The 26,510-nt window shown below is 42.4% G+C and overlaps 1 protein-coding gene across 4 annotated transcripts; it reads right to left on the bottom strand.

Annotated features, from left to right (window-relative positions):
- On the bottom strand, positions 1 to 26,147 carry gas2l3 (growth arrest-specific 2 like 3). 4 transcript variants are annotated; one of them, XR_010096793.1, is made up of 11 exons: positions 14,546 to 14,733; positions 12,245 to 12,300; positions 6,553 to 6,739; positions 5,479 to 5,597; positions 5,062 to 5,203; positions 4,027 to 4,090; positions 3,799 to 3,940; positions 2,370 to 2,474; positions 688 to 2,054; positions 508 to 564; positions 1 to 139 (listed from the first exon to the last, which is right to left on the bottom strand). XR_010096793.1 is itself a non-coding variant. In XM_063500827.1 (10 exons), exons 2-9 carry the CDS (start codon positions 12,266 to 12,268, stop codon positions 699 to 701), a joined length of 2,139 nt encoding a protein of 712 aa, XP_063356897.1. In that variant the 5' UTR covers positions 12,269 to 12,300; positions 26,036 to 26,147; the 3' UTR covers positions 1 to 564; positions 688 to 698. The 4 variants fall into 4 exon arrangements, 3 of the variants coding, with proteins under 3 accessions (XP_063356897.1, XP_063356898.1, XP_063356896.1); XM_063500827.1 differs by lacking the exon at positions 14,546 to 14,733 and adding an exon at positions 26,036 to 26,147 and having other exon boundaries at positions 1 to 564; XM_063500828.1 differs by lacking the exon at positions 14,546 to 14,733 and adding an exon at positions 25,372 to 25,437 and having other exon boundaries at positions 1 to 564.
- Between the last annotated feature and the right edge of the window lie 363 nt (positions 26,148 to 26,510).

Here is a 26,510-nt window from a genome sequence, read left to right as displayed (position 1 = left end):
TAGAAAACTAGATTTTTAATACACACAAAAGAGATTTAGAAGTCTCATATAGATATATATATATTTAAAAAAAAAAAAAAAAAAAAAAAATCTATACCAAGTAGACTCTGCTCCAAAATGATGTCGGCCTCCAGGGTGCCTGAAAGAGCGGCGTTTGATCAGTAGTTCATCAACTTGGGCTTTTCTTTGACTACCCACAGTTATGAGTGCTCATACGTATTGTGCAATTGTCATCAGTTATATTAAAAAAAAAAAAAAAAAAAAACAACTTTAACCCTCCAACGTCTAATACATTCTAATGCCACTCAGAAACAAGGGATTTCTGATGAAGGCACACAACAGGGAGGATTGTTCATAATGATGTCACCTCCTACCTAGATATTTATACAAAATAAAACAAGCTCTAGGTCAGACTGTTCACCAGTGGAACGAGAATTCTCACCGAGGGGAATAAAATGTCACAACTTTGGTAACCTGCTGAGGAAAACGGGGCAGAAGTGGCCTTACCTGGGTTCCCTCCATCCGAATCGGAACAAAGATGACACAAACGATGCATCTTTGACCCTTTTGGATTAATAAAAACACAATATAAAAAGACAATTAAATAACACAGAAAAAAAAACTAGACAAAAATGACAATTCATGAGGATTATTGACAATTTCTGCAGCACAAAGCTGAGTGCCTACCAGCCTGCTGGTTACGTCTTCTGCCTCCTCTTACTGCTCATTTCAAAATAAGGCTCCTCGCTTTTCCCTTTCAGTTGTGGGACCTTCTTCCTGACGCTGGGCTCTGTTTTAACAGCTCTAATGTTGGGGCAGGAGTTCTGCGGTGCCTGGGCGGGTTCCGGTTTTAGAGTCGGCTTGATGGCGTTAGTTGCGGCTGCTTGTTTTCGCCCTGCCCTCTGAGCTGTGACTGCTGTTTTCTGATTGGCTTTGCTGGAAGCAGAAGGGCCCGAGTTGCCCCCTGGGACCCGCCCGGGGGAGTCGGCAGTACTGCGTGAGGGGGTGGCGGCTGCTTTGTTGAGGGCCGGTCCCTTAGCTTTGACCGTTGCCTCCTTGCTTTTTGGCAGGGAGCAGGCAGGTTTAGCCGGTGCTGGAGAGGCTGTCCGTGAGCAGGGGGTGGGTGTGCGGGACTGTGAAGGGGTCGTTGTTGCTGATCTGAGAGTTGGAGTTGCAGCTCTTGAGGCCGTCTTCGCTCGCTTCACTGCCTCGAGACGGAGGCGCGAAGCCGAGGAGCCAGGACAGCGCTGTGCTAGACGAGAGCGCTGACTGGCGCCCAATGGAGGGCGGGCGTCTTTAGAGGTAGCTGACTGTACTGCTGCAGTGATAGGGCGCAGCACTGGGACCAAGGTGGGAGAGGTGCTGGGGCTGGAGGGTTTGGGACATTTGGAGGATGGCTCAGGGCAGACGGGGCTCCTGGGCTGAGAGGAGGCACAGTGAGGTCGTGGTCTGAGCTTCAATTTGGAGGTGGAGCTTGGATCCACAGCAGCAGGTGATGGAGCTGCGGCAGGAGTCAGAGCTCTACCCTGACACCCAGGGCTAGGAGACTGCCTGGAAGTGCTTCCCACAGGCGCGTGGGGCTTAGAGGAGTAACCTTTGAGGGTCACAGGCAGAGGAAGCTGGGTAGGCTTCCTGGGGAAAGACCCAGTCATCTGGAGGTTCTTCTTAGGTGCACACACTGAACCCTTCCTGGGCATTGTGGGCGTGCAGGCTGGAGAGGCATTGTAGGACCGACACGTCTGACCTACGGCGGACACAGACGCTGGCTTACAGGCTTGAGTTGAAGAGGTGGAAGAGGTAGAACAAGAAGAAGATGAAGAGGAGGATGAAGGTGACATGAGATCAGTGACAGCAGCGAGCGGGTCCATGTCAGGAGGAGGAGCTGAACTCCCATGATGACCCCCGAGGCCTGGGGGGCCTTTCTGGAAGGCCAGGATCTTCTGCTCCAGAGTGGTGAACTGCAGCACCCGCAGCGGGTCGTATTTCAGCAGGAAACCTCGGAGGGTGTCCCAGCCGCCACCGACGCGCACCATCACATGTTTGCCATGAAGCATCTGAGGACACAAAGCAGAAGAAGGGCTGCTGTAAAAATTCACTCATTTTCAGTTTGGACAGTCCAACACCAACAAGTCCTTCAGTAACTGCAGACACACAGATGTAGTTTGGCTCTTTGGACAGCAGCGTGTTTATAATGTCATCACATCCAGCCACAATTGGTTAATGAGCTTACATGTTCAGTTACAGTTAAAGCCGCTGCGACTGCCAGGGGATGCACACATTGGCAACAGCCACCGTACATACTTGAAACAGCCAAAGACCACTCATTTTAGCATTTGCCCACCTCAGCTGCAGTGTGCGTTCATACTAACCCGAATGAAGATGGTCTTATCTCCGAGTCTGTAGCGTCCCTCAGACAGGTACTCGATGGACACTCTGTTAGAGCAGTTGCAGGGTGGGTTGTCCATGTCATGCTCCTAAATGAGGGAGGGAAAGATACAGTAGAAGGTAATTAGGAAGCACCTTAGGTTTATCCATCTCTAAAGTAGAAACTCTCAAACTGTAAGGCATAGAAAAGGCTTTTTTTTTTAAGATTCTGAAGTGATCCAGAAAATAGCTGCACCTCATTGGCTGCCCCTCTTCTGGCTCAGTATTTTTAAGACCCATCTCATCACCATGACTGTGACTGAGATGATCAAATAAGGCCAAACTGATGTCAGCTCAGCACAAGAGCTGAGAAAGTAGCTGCAGACCAATTATTCAGAGCTGCCTCTACCTGAGCCCATACGCTCATATTTTTTGCACTTGTTGACTTGTAGAAGCCTATGTTATTTTTTATTTCACCATTCATTAACCGCACAGAGAAGGCATCGTTTAAATATGTTAACATTTTCAAACAGTATTATTAAAGTTCTTCATGACTAGGCCAAGTGTCTTTTTTTTTTTTTTCTCTTTCTTTTTCAAATCAAAATATGGTCACCCTACTTTAATGACCTCACGTTTGCTTAAGCGAGCAGTAATCCATCCACTAACTACATCCTCTGTGTCACTGAAGTCCAACACGTCAACTTTATGTTAAAATTTCTCTAAAGATAAGACCAATGACCGGGTGATGAAGGCACCTGTCAGGCAGCACAGGTTACAAAGAGCTGATTGTTGCTGCTCAAATGTAATGGGCAGACTCAGTTGGGAATAAACACACTGGGATTGTGGATGCTTTTATCCAAAGTGCCTTCCACTTCAACGAGTGCAGTTTATTTTTAGCACAGCCATCTCCTCTGGGAATAAAACTATCAACTGTGACGGTGTTGGTGCATCATTTTACCCAGTGAACCACACAGAGGGCCAAACCCTCCTAACACCACCCTCAATCTCCATCAGTAAGGCAGAGTGAGATGGACCACTTCCACCCACTGCGAGTACATATGTACGACGGCCCACATGTGTAGCCTGGAGGTCACGTGTCATTTGCCGTCACACGTGACCTCGAGTGGCGACAGAGCATCACATGGTCGGCTGTGATGCGTCATGCACCCTCTGGGGTGCCGATGGCAGTCTGGCGCCATCTTGGCTCAGCATCAATGCAGTTGCACACATACCACATGTTCAGCAGCCTCACGCCAATGTGTGCTTTAAATTCCCAAACATCTTCTCCTCATCTCTACGCAACCTTTCAGGATCATAATCCAGACGACACGTGCTCCGAACACAGCAACGTTGCTAAAGGAGGCCACAGATTTTGCCTCAAGGTGAAAAACCTCATATCATGTTTGTTTCAGTTTGTTTCATCACTGAACTCACCCCGGGTTGGTAGAGGCCGCCGTGCTGGCAGCACACGCTGAAGGTTTTAACCGCCGGAGGCGGCTCCTCTGTCAAGAGCAGAGTCTCCTCCATTTCGATCTCCTTCTCCAGCTTCACCAGCACAGGAGGCTCCACGCCGTACCTGAGACGCACAGAGATTACAGTGGAAATTCAATCTTAAACCATTTCTAATCCCTCTAAAAGTGCCTTCGGTGTTTAAAGACTTACTTGGAGATGATGCGACCGATCTCCAGCAGACAGAGGCAAACCTGTCGAGGCTCCTTGTGCAGCACTAAGGTGGAAAACAAAGCCGATTAGTTACGACAACAGCTGACGCTCCTGCTCCCTTTGGATGGGGCGAAGCAGACAGAACAGGAGCGACAAAGTGAATTCACGTGTTGAACTCCAAAACATGACGCGACGAGAGCAACATTAAAGTTAATTATTCCCCGAGGAGACGATGAGGGGTTCGGCGAGCATAACTTTAGAGTCACTCGAGGGCACTAACAAAAACATTTATCTACATGTACACATGCTGTGCTCCAAATCACCCCAATCCAGTTTGCTGGGGAACCTTTTATTTGTAATGAAGTGATCTCCCATAGAGAGTACTCAGAGTGATTGCTCTCCTCAACAGATCCTATTAAACCATTAAGAAGTACAGCTTAAAGAGCAGACTCAACTTACAGCCCGGATCTAGTCCTTTTCATCCCATTAGCATCCTGAACATGAAGCCTAACACTGGAAGTTGAGGATAATTACATATGTTATAGCAGTTAGTACAAATCTACAAACCTCAAAACACTGAGGTGAAAAAAGAAAGCGTGCAGGAAAACTCAAACCTTTTTCTAAGGTTTTTAATCCAAAAGCAGGAGTCAGCTGATAGAAAACATGTTGTGTGTTCACATAGTTGCATCTAAATCACCCGGATTAAAAGATTTTTATCAACTAAGATTACATTTTTGTCCTGTGCCAAAGTTTGAGACTGAGAACAAAGCTTTTTGTTTAATAACTGAAGAATTTTAATGAGTTACTTTGTGTTCTTACGGTAACTCAACAGCCCAGAATCTGGCCCAAGTGCAAGTCAGATGGCGGTCAGAGTTCAAGCTGCAGTGCACGAGCTTGTATAAAAATAGACGACAAGAGAACTGAAAGATTTCTTACTTCTAAAAGGTAACAAACACATGGCTACAAACAGGACTCCACCACAGAAAGCAAGCAGCTTGTTGTTGGTTTGTGCTGCAGTGTGTTGTAGGTCTTTACCGAGGCCTTCCGACTCAAACAAGTAGGTCTCCTCCACACCGATGTGTCGGCACCAGGCCAGGAAGTTGGCGGTGTTGTCGCGAGCAAAGAAGGAGCCTGGAGAGGCATCCCGCTTGCATGCTATCTTCCTTGTAGGAAACAGCTGTCATGGGGATAGAAAGTAAACCTTTATCATTACAAACCATGACATCGAGGCGATTTATGTCAAACAAACGAAGGAAAAGAGTTTCTTCAATACACAGAAATCCTGCAGTCTGAATATAATCTGGTCAAATTCTATTAAAACGTGTACCAAACACATGGCACAAAGGATTGTATGTCCAGGAAATTTATTTAGTTTCATCATACTTAGGGCGTTCATAGGTCTTCCCAAACATTCCCCATGTGAGAGCAGGGAAGCTGAGCCGTGTGACTCACCTTGCTAAGCGCAGAGGGGCAGCTCTCGGCGATCTTGGTCTGCAGCACACCGATAAGCTTGCACAGCTTCACACCATTATTCAGGTCCTCCATGAAAACCTCGGCTCTCACCTCCTCTCCTGGAAAAGAGAGAGGAGTTTATTATATTTTCTAAATTACAGAATAATCGCTACTCACAGTAACCGAGCTCAATGCAAAAACAGCCTACCTTACCTGGTTTTTTCCAGTTCTTTGAAAAGCTCACATTCACACAACAAAAGCCTCCCCCCCCCCTTTCCCTCTGTTGTTTGTCCTTTTGTTTAAACAGATACCACACTGAAAGACTTCAGCTTTTCAGCAAGAGCCTACTGAAGGAATTATAGCGTTCCCACGACCCTTTATTGTTAAAATCACCGCTCTAGGCAACTCTACAAAGGCTACTAAGGGAACAAAATCCACGATACCGTCCTGCAAAGTGAGAACGATTGCTCTGAAAAAGTTTATTTTCCACCAACAACAGTGAGCCCCCGAGGCCTGGAACTTTACCCACCGTTTGCCACCTACTTCTGCAGCGTCCAGCCTCTCAGGATTGATGATCAATGGTCAAAAGTTTAAAACAAATCTTATAATGTGGGTCTTTATGGTCATGGTACCAATAATTTACATTTAGTGTCAGCACCTGCCCACATTCCTCATGAGAAAACTCAAAGTCTGCCTCTGAAAACACAAACATATTCAGCAACAACAGAGTTACCAGTCAGCTTTGATTTCCTCCTATATTCTAAAAGAGACAATAGATGTCAGTAGAATAGCACACACAGACAAAATGAAAGATTTGGTTCCACTGTGGTTTCAGTGGTTTGCTATGAGCTGGTTGGGAATAGCGGCATTCAAATCCAATTACATGGGAAACCCGTGTCAATAGCGCTTCAGTACTTTCCTAGCCTGGGGGTGGAAACTGTTCACATGCAACCGTCAGCTGTTAATTCCCAAACGCACAGGTTTGGACACAGGCACGGTTCTACAATACGCCTGGAAAAGTTAAAAAAAAAAAAAAAATTAAAAAAAAAGTGATGCAGAACAGCTGATGCTTACCCAGCATGCCAGTGAGCCATATGGCCAGGTCCTCTTGCATGGGCACCAGCGTGGCCTCGTGCCGCACCGCCAGCCACTGGTCATACTGGAAGACGTCTGTGAGGCCGGGGCCGTGCCGCTGCACTAATGGGCTGCGCGGGCTCTTGGGGCTCAGTGAGGGGGCGTCAAACTTCTCCCCAAACCACACCTGGAAACAAAGAATCGCACATGTAGGAAAAACAATTAAATAAAATCAAGAACACAGATTACGGTTTTAAATACTGCCAACTGTCAGGGCTTGGTTTGTGCTTTGACACAAACTAAACTATCGAGTCTTGTATTGACAGTGTGTGCCTTTCCAAGTCATGTCCAATCAGCTGAATGCAACACAAGTGGACTTCAGAGGTACAGCAGAGCAGAGTTTGTCCTGTTTGAAAGCAGGTAGGCTACCTGTTCTCCGACTCTTTTACTCCCTTTACCTCCAGGCTTTTGTTGTTCAAACAAACGCACAGAAAATATTATAACACAGCTCCTCATGGAAAAGATAAGTCTGAGCATGCCTCAGTCAGCACACAGTCTGTGAAAACACCAAGTCCACAGACTTTTTTTTTTTTTTTTTTTTTAAAAAAACACTGAAAAACGACTAAAGATTAGGAATCATTCCACAACCGGCTCTCTGCAACATTATGATAGCCTACCTACCCATTCAGCCCAGCACTGAGAGAATGAGGGGAATTTATGGGAGCCATCCATGCAGAGAGGACGCGTCAGGGATGCCGTCACAACACACTTCACTTCTGTGAACACACACTCCACACAACACGCTCCAACAGATCCACTGAAGCTCAACCTGTTTTTAAACCTTCCATCATCAGTTTGTGCATTTCAGTTTTACTTTAATTGATATCATGTCTAACTAAAAGCCATTATTTGCTTTAGGTCTGTCAGGAAAAAATGATAAAAATAAATAAATACATGTTTTGCCTGGAGTGAGCTGCTGACCCCAGCTCGAGACAGTGATGTCTCGTCATGTTCATCTCTTCTGTCACACACTCCCTTTTCATTCTCCCTCACTTTTTTAGTCACTGGTTTAAGTCACTAAATCTTTAAAAAGAAAGTAGAGAAAGAAAATATTCCTGAGACAACATCTGACGGGGTTGCAAAGTCATCTGTGTATAGCATTAACCTTGATTGTCAGAGCATTAGCAATGTGGTCACGTAAAAGACACAAGACAAAGCTAAAGCTTCTTCTCCCCAAGTGTGTGTGGTCTGTATGGTGTGTGTGTGATGCACGTGCACAAACTAGTTACCCCATTTTGTTCTTAAGTTTTTGATTGTTTACAGGCAGCCGACCATGTAATCTAGAAACCAGCAGCAGATGTGCACCGTGACAGCTCGTCCAGACATTACATAACTCACTTCAGGATGACACCCCCACCCCCCTCCTACCCTGTATGCTGACATCTGTCTAGGATACAGTCTTTAATCTTTGCATCCATCTCATACCATTGAGCAAAAAGGGGACACGAGTCCACTGTGCTTAAAACAAACCGCAGTCTTGTTGAGGCCTTGAATGAATTGCATTCGCTTAGCAAACGCTAATTCACAAACAGGAAACCTTCCGGGCAGCGGAACAGAGAGACTGTTATACAGTAATGGGCTTGTACTGATACTTTGAGCTATCCCAGACACTGTTCAGGATACTGTATGTGCAAGCTTCGAGTAGTCTTGTAAACAATGAAGCACTGAATTAGGGATATTGAATCTTTAGCAAGTCTTTGGCAAGATGCAGCTATCTTTATAGTAAATAAAACTACATTAGAAAAGGGAATTTCAAGGAACTGGGTTTATGATGGTACCTCATTTTAGGTTATAAGACATTAAGAACTTATTAGGACTGTGTGAACTTGGTCTTTAACCTTCAATGTCAATATGTAGCCTTATAATGAGGATTCCAGAGAGAAAAGTGGGGGAAAAAAACAAAACAAACACGCTCTTCCTATACAGATTAACTGCATAAAAACACAATCATGCGGTGTGCCCTCCATTTTTGCAAATCACATTTTGACTTTGAGGTTCTGCTCCGGTGATTTAATACGGCACAGCCATTAAGCTGGGGGATTCTCAAGAGACAAGCTTATCAAAGCAGCAGAGGCCCAGAATTTCTGACTTTTAAACCAGTAAGGGTCAAAATTCACGACCATCATAGCCTACGTTTCCCATACATCTCGAACATCCAACTTGAATCCTGTTTGTAGAGTGAGAGATTTCAATCACATCTGATCTCACAGTGTTAGACGAGTCATAAAGTTGGGTTCAGCTGGAACAGTGCCAGCTCATACAAGTTGATGGCTCAGCTGATGAACTTCCATGCATCAATTAAATTAGATGATACAATGATGCCATATGAGGTGCTATTTGAGGCTTTAGCCTACATACAAGCCACTTTGCAACCCACCTCCAAAACAGGACCTCTTTTCTTGTTATTTCTAACTTAACAATCATCACATTTCTTTTTGCTGAAAGCTGATGTGCCTGCAGCTTTCCAATGTCTGCACTTTGAAGAGCTGGAAGAGCCAAAACAGACTCGTACAGGTAAACCTGAATGAGGGTAGATGTAAATAATCCTTTGGTGATAGTGGATCTGTCTGAACCGAGAGGGGAGATAGCATTCCTGTGATAAAGCCCCATGTTCGTCCATGTCATATCACCTTTGACCCCAAAGTGTTGAGGAGCTTAAAAACACGGGAAAGTGGCAAAACGCCCGATGTTCAGAACGGTCCCGCTGTCTCAAGGTTGTCTCGCTTCAAAAGACACTGATTACGCAACAGCTCAGAAGCTTAACCTGCCTGCGGTGTTCTCTACAGTCACAACAACGCATGTTATTTTTTGCAACATGCAGCGTAGTGCAACTTTGGATTATCCCCAGTGGTCAGGCAGCATTTCTAATCGGCACAGCGCCTTTTACGTCACTTCTCAAACTAGTACTTGCACCTGACTGTATGCAGGCTCAGTGAACATTCAGGTTTTAAAGCTTAATGAAGGCGAGTATAGAGGAATTCAACATTGACCCCTCCCCAAACAACCCTTCTCTATTTACTCATTAGGTACAGGATTGCGTATTGGTAATCCAAAAGGGGGAGAAAAAAAGAAAAAAAAAAAAAAAGGGGGGGGGGGGGCTTTGTGCCTGTATGTTGCCAATTACTTGAATTACCAGTTTCTGATACTCTTACCTTAAGCCACTTACACCAAGGGCAATTAAATTCCCTCAAACAATAGCAAATAGTAAGAAGGTCAAAGGGGAACACTGAGATACATCTATACATCTCTCTCCATCTAGTAATATCTTGATGTGTTCTCTTTAACTAATCCTGAGGGTGGTAAAAGAAGTTGTCCCCTGATTAAACCATTTGTGGTTTGACCTCCAAGTGTCCTCGGGCAAAATGCTAAATACCAAGTTGCTCCCAATGGCAGCAGTGTGTAAATGGGTGAATAAGAGTCTTTATGGAGTGTTCTGAGCACACCGAGCTAGGAAAGAGTCACGTGAATGCAAAACTTTTTTTTTTAATCTTTATTTCAATGACTCATGCAAAAGACGTCCATTGAAAACAAGAAATTAGTTGAACATTGAACTCTGTCAATGTTCAACTAACGTTATCAAGATAATTGTTGTGTAGCTCAACCAGATCTTTAGGATAATTTACCAATGTAACAGTTTTCCTTACTTCCCATGGCCTGACTGACCTTTAAACCCTTTAGGATTATAACTAACCCACAGCAGATTGGTTTGGCTAGGCTAAGCTAACAAAGTCACTCTGTTCTTTTCAGAATGACACGAGCTTTCTGATTGGTTGAGTTTATAGGTGACCATTATCCTCTTACCAAAGTTTTTCAGGTTTTTCCTGTCTGTTATGTCTGTTTAGTGATTGTAGTCATTTCTGCTAATCTATTTTCTGTTTTAGCAACAACCAGCATATTGAGCATTTGGCAGTTGAGGAATTTGATATTTTTTCGCCCCTCAGGAGGTGGTGGAGACCAAAGCAGAGCTAAAAGTGTGACTATGGTCATTACAAATTCAAGCTAATGTTGCTGCCCCCCCTGCTACTTTTGTTCTCAGTGCACACCCAAAAATCAAACATCAAAAATACATTTAAAAAAAAATATATATACACACTCATTCATTACAAGCAGAATAAAAAAAAGCCTCAGTTTCTGACTTGTGTTCTTACGTGATAGGAAAATACCAAAAAGATAAAGTTCTGCTAAAAACCCATCTATTTTTATCTTGGTGTGATTTTTAACCCAGAGCTACTATCACAAGAGATTTCAGGGGCAACAAAGCCTCAGACATTACATATGATAATCACTGCATTTGTACTGACGCTATTATAGATGAACGCATATGCCGCTTAGACTTCCATGAGTGAATAACATCTTCAGCATGAGTGAGCAGAGCAGTCAGTGTGTGACCGATTATCGAATGTGACGGTGCTCTACATGGGCAGTGAAGCTCTGAGTCGAGCTGTGGAAGTCGCTGCAGTGTTACAGTCTGCATCATCACTACAATCTGATACGGATCAATAACCTCACAGCGTGACTGATTGATATTTGGAAAATAAAACCCACTAAATATCCTTCTTCTCCATCTACGTTGGTCTGTTTGGTCGCTGTTTGGTCTGCTCTGTGGCACTGAAGAAGCTTGAGATGCTACTAAAGGTCTGATAATCCAAGTTAAAAGTTAAAAAAGAAGGATGAAACACTTTCCTTTCACATGTGAACAACCGATGCATTTTTTGGGCAAGCAAAATCTTTTCCTTTATACTCTCATTTACCCAGCTTGTTTTTTTACATTCCAAATTTCACTGAGATTATAGTTTGGTGCTACCAAACCATTATTTGGGGAAAACAAAAGAAAACTTAAAGAGACTGTGCTACATAAACTACAAAGGAAACTGAATATTATCTGGCGCAGGCAAACCTAAGTAATGTAATCTTTTCTTAATCTGCAGTATCCAACCGCAGTTCATCGACAGCTCCCAAAAGCCTCATCAACACATCGGCATTAGCCAGAGAGCTTTCCTGCCACATGTTATCCACATAGCACTGAGATACATATTTTGCATATCTTCAGTCCAAGACGGGCGGCGAGAGCCAGGACTTTCCAGACCAGAGAAAAGCAGGGAGGTGCTGCCATGTGACAAATTTGTAATATGATACATGTGTTGTTTTGGTTTTTAGGATGGGTAACACTTCGTTGCTGGGAGGGGTAGAGAGGGGGAAAGAAAAAAAACAAATATATAAAAACCATTGTGCATTCCACCCACTCCCCCTTAAAAATGTGCAGGGAAACTCCTCAGGGTCCTCGCAGTGGAACGTCAGACATGCATAACAAAAACAAGATGGCATGCTGCAACACAGGTGGGCTCACCACAGTTGTTGAGTGGAAAGACAGATGTCTGCACTTCTTTAATTTGAACACCACAACGTGCAGTATGTGGGAACTTCTTCCCTCAGCATGGCACTGAGGCTCTGACTAGCCCAAAGGGGGCGCTACGATAAGGACTCAAAATCAAGTTAGCCCTACAGCATGTGCTAAAATATATAGCGGCTGTACAAGCCCAGAATGAGGACAGCACTGGTTTAAACTGAAACTAAACATCCATGTGTTTGTGAGCTTCATGTATATCAGACTTGAGATGGGGGATGAGCCTACCTGAATGCCAGCCTGGACAGCCATTGCTTTGATCCTAGATGATTCCCCTTTTCATTCTGTAGAAACATGAGGGGGAAAAAAAAAAAAGAGAAAAGAAACAGGTCTCAGACTAAATAAAGTTACAACAGTGCAAAACGTAACATCAAATTCTAATAAGAACAATGTGTTTAAACATCTTGTGTTGTCTTTGCACCATTTTCAATTTAATAAAAATCCTTGTGCTGTTTTTATTTACCTTTTACATAAAGAATGCGAACAAGAAATTCCAGAGAGCTGCATCTGCGTTCCTGAAAACTGCTAATCAAGATGCACAGGGTATCTGATTAAAAGCTACCTAAGGGAGTTTTAAAGGAACAGTTCACCGTTTTAGCCAACTCCTGCATAAACACAACATGTTGATGCATTTAATATGGATCTGGAGGTGATTAGACGACTTTAGCACAGCATGAAAAGACATGCTTTTTAGGCGTTTCTTTTGAAACAGCAGCGGGAGTGGTATCCACTTAAGAGTCTTGAGACCTTGGTGTTGCTGGACAGCAAAGAGAAATGCTGCACAAGTGTGAGGTGGATGACTAACCGCTTTCTCTATAAAAACTGGTTCCACCATGAAACTCATTCTGAGAACATATGGCGTTCTGTATTCGTACAGAGGGGGAAAATGTTCTTCATTTATCCAACTTTGAGGGTTTGAAAAAAAAAATTGCACTAATATTCAGAGCAGGGTAAAAACCAGGTAAGCTAATATTATTTATACAGCACATTTCACTACATGTAAACTGTGTGTCCCAACAAGACCTGCAAGTTAGACAGCCACTCATTGTTGCTAAACCTGCTTAATGATGAGCCTAAAAATAACAATATAATAAATCACAGTTTCCCAAACACCAAAGTGACATCTTTGCATCCATTAATTTGATGAACATAAAATACAGCTGGAAAAAGTTTGGCATGTAATTTTTATGAATGATGCAAGCAATTAATCAATTGACTACTTGTTTAATTAGTACTTTGGCAAACCCCCATACAGCAAAAGCAAGGTGAGGATAAAATGACAATTTCTGTATTACCTGGAAGAATTTACACAGTTGGTAATTTAGCTAGGTTAAAATCAAGTGAAAGTATTGCCAATACTACCGCTTCATGTGTATGACAACCTTGGACATGACCACATCATTACAAACTTTATCCAAAGTGGAAATGGCAATGTAGCCAATCATGAGCTGCTATTTCTTGCTGGTGAGTCAAAAAAAAAAAAAAAAAAAAAAAATCAGTTTAAGAGTAGATAATGTGTGCTGTTAGCAATCAGGACTTTCTGACATTTCATTGACTGTACAAAAAAAAATAAATCAATACAAATAATGAAGGTGCAGCACTATAATCAATAAATTTTGCTTATTGGCCAACCCTACACTGGAACACGCGGACTCTGGAGACAAGGCAGAGCCATATGAGAACAGTGATTTCTAAGCTCCATTTGGACACATGTTGATTATTTCATAAAGTCCATTCCATGTGGCTCTTCTCCCAAACTTAATCTTCATAGCTTTCCTTCATCTCTCAGTCACAGAGGGCCTGTTTTATTAACGAATTAGACAGGAAAGCCAAATGTGACTGTGCTGAGTTAAATAGCAGAAGGAAGTTAAAGAAGATATAAACCACAAACGACCTTCTGTGTTAAAAAGGAGGTCCATGCTGTTTTTGCAGGACATGCAATGAGTTTAGGGGGAATAAAACTTTCTCACAAAGGGAGTGATGGAGTGCTGCTCTGCATCTTTCCCCACACAGGATGTGAGGGATTACCCTGACCCTCCAATGTCCCCGAGGGTGTGTGTGTTTGACAAAGAAAGACAGTGGGTGGGGTGAGAAAGCAATCCCAAGCATGGAGATCCTAATAACACTGACAATTTGGTCAACGCAGCTGAGGCAATAGTCTGTCAACACCAACGATACCCCTACATTCTCCTTGGACACACAAACCTCAGCTTATATCCACCACAAAATGGAAAGTGAAATGGGTTTGTGAAACTTCTACACTGCAGTATTTCACTGTTCTGGTGTTTTCCACTGATGTTGTCATAGACAGATTGATAAAACTGACATAAAAAGATACATTCCTGCAGCTTTACATAAAAATACCGCTACAACTGACAGTGAAATGATTTGTTCATCAGAAGCCAGCCCGACAGTGCTGTGCACAGTCACCCAATACCACAACTGCAGCCCAGGGGATAGGAAATGCAAGTCAGCGACCAAGGACAGGTCGGGATGGACTAGAAAGGATGACAACACGAGACAACTTACCTGAGAACAACAAACATTTCGGACAGTCAGGGAAGATGCTGCAGCAAGCAACTCTGATCAACCTCCAAAACACATCCTCAATGACGAGCCGAAAACCCTGCGATGTGTCCGGGCAGAGCGGCTCCAACGTCTCTGCTTCCACGAGTTAGCGGGGAGGGAAGGGCAGTGAGAGAATGACAAGGAGGGAGGGTGGGAGGAGAGATGGATGGGAGGAGGTGCAAAGGGAGAGCCCTGACTAATCAAGTGGCTACGCTTCGCTAAGCCCTGACCACCCCCTTGCTTCCTCCCCCAACAATCCTGTCACGGTGGGACCCCTCTCACAAAGCATCCATTGTTTTGTTAGCTTGCCACTCTCCCTACCACACACACACCTCAAAACCAGTAACCAAACGAGGAACTCTCCAATCAGGGTGCCTAACCCTAACCCCCCCAGGCTTGTCCCACCAGAGCATCCACACAATCTTCCAAGCCAGTACCCAGCAGAGTGTTTGAGGATAGAGGCAGGCCAACAGTAAGAACCTCTCCAGTTGTTAGGCTGCAGGTGCAAAGGAAAATGACATTGGCATCCATGTAGAAAGGGCTTCAAGAAAACTGCCTCAAAGAGAGTAAACTTCAAGGCGGCAAAAGCAGAACACATGACGTCATCGGATGAGATGCCCAGATGTTGGTCTGACACAGCTGTTTCAAGTAGCTTCATTCTAAGGACTTCAGTGTTTGACTGACAATCAAACCCAGATTGTTGACTTGCCACAGCATCTGTAGATTGTCTAATTCTCTGCAAGATATCACAACATGCTCAGAGTAATTCCTGGTGTTGCTCAAGATCAAACAACATTTTTTTTTTTTTTTTAGATTTGAGATAAAGTTCAGGGGAATGTGTGTGACAGTTGCAGTATGGGTACTGGCAATAATTGACAGATTAGGTCAGAGAGAGCACTGAGAAGCATGATTTGTGACATCTACGTCAAGCTTAAGAGGATTTCAGTGAAGTCTTTTAAAGCACGGTTTGGACATAACCTCAGGGGTACCAAGCAAAATACCCAGAGGCAGTGGAAAAACATGGCGACATTTAGAGTTCTAAAGATCCAGAATGGCTCTGCTTCTTCTCAGCATACATGCATTCGTGACGGGTCACGCTCAACAACACTGGACAAAGGGCAAATCTTTGGCTCTGGACTCCAGTTGTGTGCATCTGGGGCTCCAGCAGAGCCTGAGAGCACGATTTCCTGTAGAGACCAAAGGCACCCACACACAGTCAAATGTCAAGCACAGAGGAGGGCGAGAGCTGAAGTCAAAAAATGGGGAGGCGAAGACAAAGCACGTTTCACTATGGTGAACTTTGGTGTGGCACACTAGAAAGGGCAGTGTTTAACTCTATGACACTGAGAACTACCACGCACATTCCTCCAAGGTCGTCTGAGGGGGAGAAAAAAAAAAAAGAGCCCGGTCTGTTCCCCTCTTGAAACTGCGTTTCCATATAATTTAGTGCATTTGCTACAGTATACTTATCATTGGGGTAAAGCTTAAGGGTAGGAATGATTTGGGATCAATTTTATCAATCTCGGACTAGTTCAGGCTGGTGATAATGTCCTATTCACATTTAGATAAGAGGAAAACATAAGGGAACAACATCAGCACTCTTCAATCCATATGGAATGCGTCTTCATCACCTTACAGCTCTTGTCGACAGGATTTTTTCAATATCCTGGCTCTTAAAATTGTCTATCCATACATTCCCTTCCGCTTATCAATTTCAGGGTCGCAGGGGGGCTAGAGCATATCTCAGATGTCTTAGGGCGAGAAGCAGAGTACTGCCTGGACAGGTCGCCTGTCTGTCATAGGGCTAACATATAGACAGACAACCATGCACACTCAGATTCACTATCACGGGCAATTTAGAATTACCAATTAACCCAACCCTACTAACTGCATGTCTTTGGACTGTGAGAGGAAGCCAGAGTGCCTGGAGAGAACTCACGCAAACACAGGGAGAACATGGAAACTAGGGAAACAAAAAACTCTGGCTCAGGTTTGATTGTTTGTATAACCTGTTTTACTAGCTATGAGTAGAGCAGGGCAATATGACCAAAAATATTTATCACGATATACATTTGAAAATTTGCGACAACGATATAACTGACAATATAATTGACACTAGACAAAATACTTTACAACTCCACAACTTTATTAGTGCAAAAAAAAAACAAAAAAAAAAAACAAAAAAAACATCAATGTATTTTCACTTAAACAAGCAGCTGTTTTTTTTTGTTTTGTTTTTTTTAATGTGCATTAAAGTTATATAAAAATTTAACAGTGCAAATGCAAATTCCTTGCTGACAGTTTAACCAAAAGGCATTTCCAGTGGAAATTGGCCGACATATCCTCAGCATAACCATGTATAATATCCACAAAACTTAGAAAGAGGTTATACACACACACACACACACACACACACACACTACGGTAACATTATGTTGAAGCACAGTATGTATCACTCCGTGAGGCTCCTGCCTACGATAGCCGTAATGCTCCGACAATCCATCAAGCGGTGCGGGTTCGTAGCTTACCAAAGTCGTACTAAAACATTTGACAGATTTTCGAGCGCCGTGTACCACATAAAATCGTTTCGAGGTCAGTAAACACAACCAGAATTCATACATAAGGCACACAGGATTATAAGGGGAACTGTCGATTTTCAGAAAAATCAAAGGATTGATTTTAAGTGTGCCGTATTTTCCAAAAAACACTGTAATAACGACGGCCCGCTAGCATGCTCTACCAAAAATAGTGCTTTGTTGTGTATCTGACGGTCGAAAGCTAAACCAGTTCCACACCACTGAAGTTGCAGCATTTTTACAAACCAATTCTGGTTCATCCATTTCATTCAATGATCCGCTTTCGCCTAGGGCTGCACGATTAATCGTTAGAAAATCGCGATCTCGATTCATACTTATGTGCGATCTCATTTCCAAATGACAACGATTTCAAAAAAAAAAAAAAAAAAAAAAAAAAAAAAAAAAAAGACGACAACGATTGTACCGCATTTTGATCCGGGACGTAATCTGCATGAAAACAAGCGCTCACTCTTCCTGCTCAACAAATGACAAGGGCGGAGCCTTATACCACGTGATACAGAAGCTGTGCCGTGATGCTCAAATTGGCAGGGAAAAAACAACGGAGAACACGTCAGGGATGACGAGAAAGTGACAGGAGAAAATTCGTCCCGGTCAACCACCCAAACATCAATAACGGGAACCTTATACAGCGCTTCCCCATACCCCTCGAACTCCCGCAGGCACAAAGAAATTACGGAGGCTATTACTTATCACCTGACCAAAGATATATCAACACTGTGCAAAACGAGGGATTTAGGAAAATGATCAACACCCTAGACAAACGCTACACAGTGCCGTCCTGCAACTATTTTTCTATTGTTGCACTACCTGCTCTATACATGCAGTGTCGAGCAACGGTGGAGGAGGAATTTCAAGCAGTACAACATTTTGCGGCAACCACAAAATGTGAGGCATTTATTGTTTTTATGTTTATTTATTGTTTTTATGTTCAGTTTCAACTGTTACGAAGTTGATGTGCAGTTAATAAGTGCAATAAATATTTATATTGGAAAAGAAAATCGTGAGAGAATCGTGATCTCAATTCTAAGCAAAAAAATCGTGATTCTCATTTTATGCAAAATCATGCAGCCCTACTTTCGCCCTTCTCATTCTCCGTCGCCGCCATGCTTTTTCCACCATGTGCGTATAAAAACAAAGGCACTGCGCATGCGCGTTTCACCCATAGTCTATCGCAATATTTCATTTTCTTATCGTTGCCCAGCATTATACCAGTATTACCGTGAACAGTATGATATGGCCCAGCCTTAGCTATGAGTAAGAAAAACTTTGTTACAGGTTTGACTCCCTCGGGGTGGAAAGAAGCTCTTTCAAGATGGTCCATCTACATGACCACTGCAGTCTTCAGTGTGTATGCAGTTTCAGACAATGTGTAATATTCAGACTTTAATAGGACTTAAAGGAAATATTCCTAGCTGGAGCTTCCCTGCAGCGTAAACTCAACATAGCTGCTGTGTGCACATTTTGTTGAGGGTGGGGGTGAGGCATCTGTCCGCATGTTACCAACACAGATCGCCTCTCTCCAGTCGCAGCCAGTAATCATTTAAGAGGATCAACGCTATTCCAGACAGCAGAGCGCATCCACCTCCACGACGCTCCGTCACCACAACACACACAGCACGTGGCGCACACATGCTGCCTGCAGCACTCCGGCGATTCATGCGATCACCCGTGCATAAGTGCAAAACAGAAATGAGAGCGGATTACGTAATGAGTTAAAAGTAGAATGTTTCGGGAGGTGATGTCCTTTTGATTTTCCACTATATGACACTGTGTACGTGTTGGTGGGTGGGGGGTGGAAATGGAGTAAACATGGGTAAAGATACAGGAAAAGTTAGCCATGTGAACTCCAAAAGTCCTCGAGGGATCTCTTGAGATGTAGAAAAACTCATGTCTCATTAGTGCATGACTTAAGTCCATCAGTGTTAAAAAAAATTAAAAATGTGTTATGGATGCCACATACCTTCTTTTCTCCAACGTGCTAACATGTCTAATCAGGACGTCAGCCTGGACATCCATAGAGATTGATTGAAGCAGACCAATACCAGTAATACCAATCATACAAGCCAGTTTGTTTCTATGATATTCAGGCCTTCTATAAATTAGAAACCTGAAATCCCCTCTACAAGGACATCCCCCTCTACTCGACATCGTTTTAGTTAAGATGTTTTTAATGTGAAAGCAATGCCCTGTTTAATGTAATACCACCAGCAGAGAGAATAGATGAGTAATATCCCAGTCCTTTTTACCCACAGTGTGAAGTGGCTGTGGGCCAGTGAACCCTCTGCGGCCTTGCCTTCCTGCAGTCCAAAGAAGTTCTGCTGGACCCGACTAACCCCAAGAGAATACTAACTCCTCCCCTATTAAACTCTTTCCTGCTGAGCCCTTTGTGTCTGGACTTAATTACCCTGTCGAAGGAGCATTTCATTTGGAGCCTGGCCTCCCTCCTTTTCATTACAGATGGGGCCCAACTGCACGGTGTTCAGAAGGAAATTCATTCAGTTGAGGAGAATGAAAAAGTAAATATACTTCAATAGTCTGTGAGTTAACTGAGCCCTACATCTTTAATTAAACTATTCTGTCTAAAGCCATTCCCCCCAGCCTGTACGGGCTTGCTAATCGTGGTTTTCCACAGTAAAAAGACTCGTCCCCTTTCAAGCTGGATTAAATCATTTCTTGGACTTGACTCCTTTGTCCTCGTTGGAGCAGCCTTTCCTTAGAGGTGAGTCAGTGGGAGCAAAGCCCATCTTAAAGGCTCAAATGAGTGGGAGCCACCTGCCAATCCATTTTGATTTGTTGATGCTAATCCATGGCTCAATACATGTTACCAGGTCAACTGTAGGATTTCAAAACCCCTTTCTGCTGACTCAGGATCAGGCTTTTTACCCAGCTTTCCACAACCTTGACCACTGAAGAAAATTATGGAAGCCAATTCTAGGTCAATAAAGAGGAATACTGAGGAATACCACAAAAATCATCCTAGGAGTCAAACTTTTCCACAAAAGATATAATCAGTCATGTATTTATCCAAAACACACCAAGTTCAGTTATTCAAAAAGATCTCATATTTATGAAAAACCTTTCCGACTTCCACATCATTATTTAGTACATTGTGTAAAATACCACCACTAGGGATCGGTAGATTGCAGACTGCAGTATGAATAAATAATTTCCCCTAGGGATCAATAAAGTATTCTGATTCTGAATTCTGTTTTCTTATCGCTCCCAATTCAAGTGCATAATCCTACCTATAGTGGCCGCTGTAGGACAAACAACTCTGTTCATCTGTAGTGAGCTTTAAGCTTTTAACAGCTACTAAAAAAAAAATAAATTAAATATTCTTGGTCAAGACTCCGATTTCACCAAAATGCAACAAGCCCCCTCTCTAACCAAGTTCTACACCAGCTGCAAAGCTTCAAACATCAGTTCAAACAGACATTTTCCCCCAATTTCACAGTCTACTTTGTTTTTTTAAATTAAGTTCCTATGTGACATCAGCCGTCAGTTGGCTGCGTCAATCACCAGTGTTTAACGAGGCAAGGCAACACTTAAAATGCACCACACTTGGCAAGATCCCTACTCTGAGCTGTGTCTGCTGACCTCACGTGTACACCAACTACACTGGCCTCTTCAATTCAACCACAGTTGAAGAATAGAGAGCCAAACAGATTTATTAGTGAATGCTAGAACAAGCACAACACCATGAGTTCATTGAATTAATAGTGACCTGGGATGTGACGTTGTGTACTGAAAGTTAAACCTGGAAGGAAACAGTTGCAGAAATGTGGCCAGACTCAGACTCAGCTTTTCCTCTGTAAACATGTTAATCATTTTCCTTACTGATAATATGAAAAATCAGGCACACAGCCATTATCTTTTGCCGTGTCCGACATCTGTCAATAATCACACACAGCGCCTCAGTGTTGCTATGCTACAGGCCTTATCAGGGTCAGTTCAGATAAGTCCCTATAGCCCAAAACATCCATCTTGGCCATTATCAATTCTTCACAGAGTAAGGCCAGAGAGATGTAAAAGGTCGAGTGGTTGTTGAGCTCAGCCTAATTAGCCACATTTTTGTTCAGTAACAAATCAGTTTAAGGGGGCATGAAGCTTTTAAAATCTGGGGCACCTTTAACATAATGAGCCTCACTGGTGCCAAGATGAGGTGGAAGTACTGATCAGGAGGGGGAAAAAAAAAAAAAAACAAACAAAAAAAAAACAAAAGAAGCAGCTACAGCATCTGAATGCAAGATGATTTGCCTACAACACATTTACATTTATAGTATATTTAAATGTTTATACATTAATTTATACATTAAAACAAAACTTTATTTACAGCTGATCCTTTATTCATTTCATTTAAAAAAAATGAACTAGTCAAATGAGTTTAACTCAACTGTGAAATTATTGAGTTAAGCTAGTTCAGAGAGTGCTGAATGTTCCAGATTTCTATAGTATGTACACAATTTTAACAAAAAAAATACAAATCTAAAGTTCCCTCTCAGATACATCATAAACATGCACCTTTTCAAAGTCTGTGTTCCCTACAGTTATATTATATAGTATAGCCTGCCCACTGGGTCACCAGCCCCGACACTCCTACTGCCCGTCCCAAGCCAGATAACTCACACCAAGTTACATTTTTAGGTGAGCCCCAAACGGCGCAACTGAAACAAGACAATTTTTGTTATCTGATAAAACAGATTTACTAACAAATGATCATCCTTGTTCAGACAGTTCACATGCTAGAAAGCAGTAATACCGGCGGGCCCTGTGTTTAATCAGAGCGTGCAGCAGGCGTAGTGAAAGTTCACATTGAGCTACGCTGCACCCACTAAAGCTGCAAGAGGCTTAAAGAAGATTACTACCAATTACAAACAATGTAATTGGGAATTAAATATTTTTAGAGAAAGGCACCTTACAAACAATATCATTTAATAATTTCTCAACCGAGGACCAAGTAGTTGTAGATTTTTAATAGATCTGAAGACAATCATCAATGAAGTTCTTCTTGCAGACACTAATGGGTTAACTGCTGCTCCAGCTGATCCCACCACCATTCCAATTACTGCACAACTGAACAACTCTGGATATTAAACACTACCTATGAATAATGCATGCATGTCAGCTGCACTCTGCACCATTTACAGACCTCCACCTATCAAACACCAGCATCCCTTACTTTTTTTTTACTTTTTTTTTTTTTTTTTTTTAAATGGACACACAAGACAAAGCAGGCCTTAATGAGTTAAACATGCTGTGGGCACATATGGGCTGAGATGCTGCGTGTGTGGACACAATAGAGATGGTAATGAAATCTTGGATTAGCCCTCATTTATTTAGGATATAGCTTACAGGAAGGGGATGAGGGGCTTCAGGGAGCCTTGGCAGGTCCAAAACATGAGGCCTGATGCCAAAGATCAAGCAGATGGTGATTATGAAGATAGCTGGAAATGAGGTTGCTGCTCATGTGTGCACTCAATTATCAAGAGCAGGCCAACGACAGCCATGTCTGAAACAAAGTGAGCCACTGTATTGTTGTCAATCTGGAGACAGATTACAGTCTAGATGAGAGCACAGTGACAAGGGAAGGTTACATTTAGCTTGATAAATGATAAAAAAATAAAATAAAATTTAAAAAAAAAACCACAAACATTTTATATAATCAAATTAAACAAAAAGTAGTCAACAAGTTCAACAAAACCGGCCTATAAGGTGTCTCAAATAAATACAACAAAATAAAACCAGTACCAAAAAAGGAAGATTTATTCATAACACACGGGAAAAGCTCCAGGGAAACGGAGTTAATGATAAAAACGATTAAAAAAAGTAAAAATTGTTTTTTATTGTTTAAAACCAATAAAACCCTGAAAACCATAAATTTCACACCTGAGCCTCAACTCCTACGGTCCAGTACCAAACAACTCACGGACCGGTACCAGTCCGTGGCCCGGGGACCTCTGTTCTAGAGGACTTCAAAAACCAGCCATTTAATTGTTGTGGATTAGCAATTTTTCAGCAAAGAAACCTGTGAACACACCACTCATATACGCATTTTCAAACATTTGGATATTTACACATTTATCAGACATAAATCAACATTAGAAATTATCTGGATTTGTGTTTGAGGCCACCTTGCAAACAAATGTAGTCATCAGTCTCCTTTTTGCTTCCTTTTGGTCTCCTCCAGCAGAGTATACCAAAGCTTAGATTATGGTAGGGGTGGGGCATATCACGTCTTCCATAATAATGATAAACACAGGTATGAATTTTTATGAGATAGAAAAGTGTTCCATTACGTTATCAGTGACGCCATGCATTTATGTTTTCTTAGCACACCCAGCTACGAGACAAGCCCAGGAACATCTGACAGCGAGAGCTACATGTCAGCCTCGGATGGCGTGGACTTGTCACAACCTAAAAAACAAAAACAAAACAAAACCCCAAACCCCAAACTATAAGAATATGATAAGCCGAACCATAATAATGATGTGATTAATGGTAAGCGTTTGTGAGTCCAATTCAAGTCTTGAAGAAAAAAAAAACCCCAAAACAAAACAAACAAACAAAAAAACCAAAACAAACAAAACCACAACAACAACTTGTAAAGCGCAATTAATGACAAGCATGCAATACAAAGGACCTGCCGGTCGGGGTCGGACAGTTTTAATAGTTTTTGTGGTTCTACTGCAATGCTTAATACCACCGCAAGGTGGAGACGTTTTGTTTTTTTTTCCCTTCCCTTTTGCAGTGCTCACCAGAATTTAGACATACTACAGAAACTTGACCCTGATTAAGGACACAGGCTGAAATGCATTGGTCAAATAATAAAGCTGTTCTTCATGCTACACGTGTTGGTGGAGCTTTGACCTCTTTGGACCGAGCTGGGGGGACTAAAAAGATGCATTTCCCATGCAAAAACATAACGTGATAATTATATAGCAGTTTGGGGTTCATGCATGGCTATGCAAATAATTCAAATTTAATTTCAAGTCAAAATTAATGCCCCCAATGATTGTGAAAAGAACAAAATTGAGATAAAACTATTACTTTTTTTTCCCTTCATTAACGTGGTGCACCAATGATGACAACTATACAGACTTCAGCTAACAAGAACAGTAATGGTTTCAACAAGTCCAACGAGGAGCAAAAAAATAGAAGCCCTTTGTTTGTTTTTTTAAACAAGCACTACATTAACAGTTGGATTGCGCGGCTCAACTTTCAGATGCTGGATAAAGTCCAGCCTGATAACAGGATTTCATCTGGGCATCTAAGAATAGCAGCAGTGTGAATAGATCTAAACATGGCACAACAAGTACATTAACCTGATCACTGATGCTAATCCTAATGATTGAAGTCACTTTCTAAACGGACTGTGCAGGTCAAACCAGCGGCATGTTCACACCCAGCAATTATGGTGAGATTAACAGATATGATGTACTATATAGGATCTGTCTATAAAATGCTAAAATATTCATGAGCCACAGATAAAGACTGCCTCTTTTTTGTTATTGAGGCTGACGAGCTAAAGGCAGCAGGGGAAAAAAGAAAAAAGTCTTGTTGTTGTGAGACAAAAATAAACAACCATGAACTGATTGCCAGCACCTACAGTGCAATGTGTGAATGGTCCTTCCCTTTTGTTACACTCTTTGCAGGAAACACCTGCAGGTCTTTTACTTCATCCCTCTTCCTCCAGCAGGAAAGGAGGATTGTCAAGGACCCGAGACTTCATGTAAAAGTACTCCCTCTTCATTGTGCGGGCACAGCGGGCGCTCTTTGATCCAAAAACAGCTGCATGAGAGCCGCTAATCTAACCTACTCTTTATATTACTCTACTGTCAACAAACACATAATACTGTGCAATACTGCAAATGTTGGTATCGATCCAATACAAAATAAATACAGGGCCAGGTTCACCACATTCTGCACACATTTTTGGATCAACGTCTTATGTCTAAACGTGCTATAGGCTTAAAATAAAACAGAACTTACAGTCAACACAAAAAGTTCAGACATTTTACATAACGTATGTTTGAAGTGTATTTTTGCATTTCCAAAAAATATATTTTAAAAATATGTAATTATTTAAGACAGGTCAGCTGGCTACATACTGAATTAGGGGATAGAAACAAAGTATCGATCCTATCAAGCTAGTTTCGATACCAACACCGGTGTTGATATCGATCCACCCACCTCTACAAACACATCATCGCCTTCAGCCTCTACCCCTGCAGCACCTCGACATACACAGTCTCCTAGGTTAGATATGCACTAGTAAACTGCTAATCCTCTTAACTATTTATTCCCACCCTAAATTTGGCCTTGCTCCATAACGGGAGGCGTCGCCACACACACCGCATCAGCACGCACAGACCTGTCAAGAGGAATCTTTACAGTTCAAGGATGCGAAATGGTTTGGAAAATGCCTCAAAACATAATTACAGTCTGTATGAAGAGAAAAGCAACTGTCCTACCGAACAGTTAACTACGATAATAAAAAAAAAAATTAGGCAACCAACTTTTAAAAAGCAAACTTGACGTGTGCTTCAAAAACAGAATTTTCTCTAAACAAACAAAAAAACAAAATAATACAAAATAGACACAGTCAGGAACACGTCTGAATATTTTATTTTAATTCAGAGACCTATTAAAACCCATATATAATTCAGTTTATATTCTCTGGTTCTGGAAAAATAACGGCGCTTTACTCGGAACCGTGTTAGCACAGTCCACGAGGCTCCCTCAAAGATTTTCGGGAGGACCCGCAGACAACCTCTGCACAGGCGAAAACTTTCGGATACATTTTCCTTCTTTTATTTATTTCCTGTGACAAAGAAAGTAACAGTTTCAGACTTACCAGCGGCTGAGTAGGAAGCAGACTCTTGACGAAAAACTTCTACTCCTTGTGGAAATGTTGACTTGTGAATGACTCCTCGCCACTAATTTTCTCCAGAGTCGCCACTGCTGCTGGATGTTTGTGGGCAGCGCTGTTCGAACCAGCCAATCAGAGCGTTCGCTCTGCTGGGGGCGGAGCCTCAGCCTCACCTGAGGGTCATTTTACTGAAATCCATTCACAGAACGAAAAAACACGGGAAAAGTGCATAACTCAGCGGTGAAGGGGTTCCAGTAGGAGTTTTCTTTGAAATAACCAATGACTGAAATGAACTATAGGCCCAAACATTCACCTTTTCTTTTTCTGTGTTTTTGTTGTTTTTGTTTCTTTGTCATGTTGTATTAAAGACTGCAACAATTCTCTCTGGAATTAAATGGGCAAGCATTTGTGTAGTTATAATTAGTTAAAGTTGTAAAAATATACTGAACATAAGCACATA

Source organism: Pelmatolapia mariae, linkage group LG17, assembly GCF_036321145.2.
Source record: "Pelmatolapia mariae isolate MD_Pm_ZW linkage group LG17, Pm_UMD_F_2, whole genome shotgun sequence".
In the NCBI taxonomy this organism is placed as follows: domain Eukaryota; kingdom Metazoa; phylum Chordata; class Actinopteri; order Cichliformes; family Cichlidae; genus Pelmatolapia; species Pelmatolapia mariae.
This window is presented reverse-complemented; position numbering and strand designations above follow the sequence as displayed.

Excerpts from the sequence above, each read along its gene's own strand:
- gas2l3 (XM_063500827.1), bottom strand. The coding sequence starts at position 12,268 with ATGGCTGTCCAGGCTGGCATTCAG. Across the intron at positions 6,740-12,244 it reads CTGTCCAGGCTGGCATTCAG|GTGTGGTTTGGGGAGAAGTT; the intron begins GTAGGCTCATCC and ends CTTTGTTTCCAG. Across the intron at positions 2,475-3,798 it reads GCGGCCTCTACCAACCCGGG|GAGCATGACATGGACAACCC; the intron begins GTGAGTTCAGTG and ends TCCCTCATTTAG.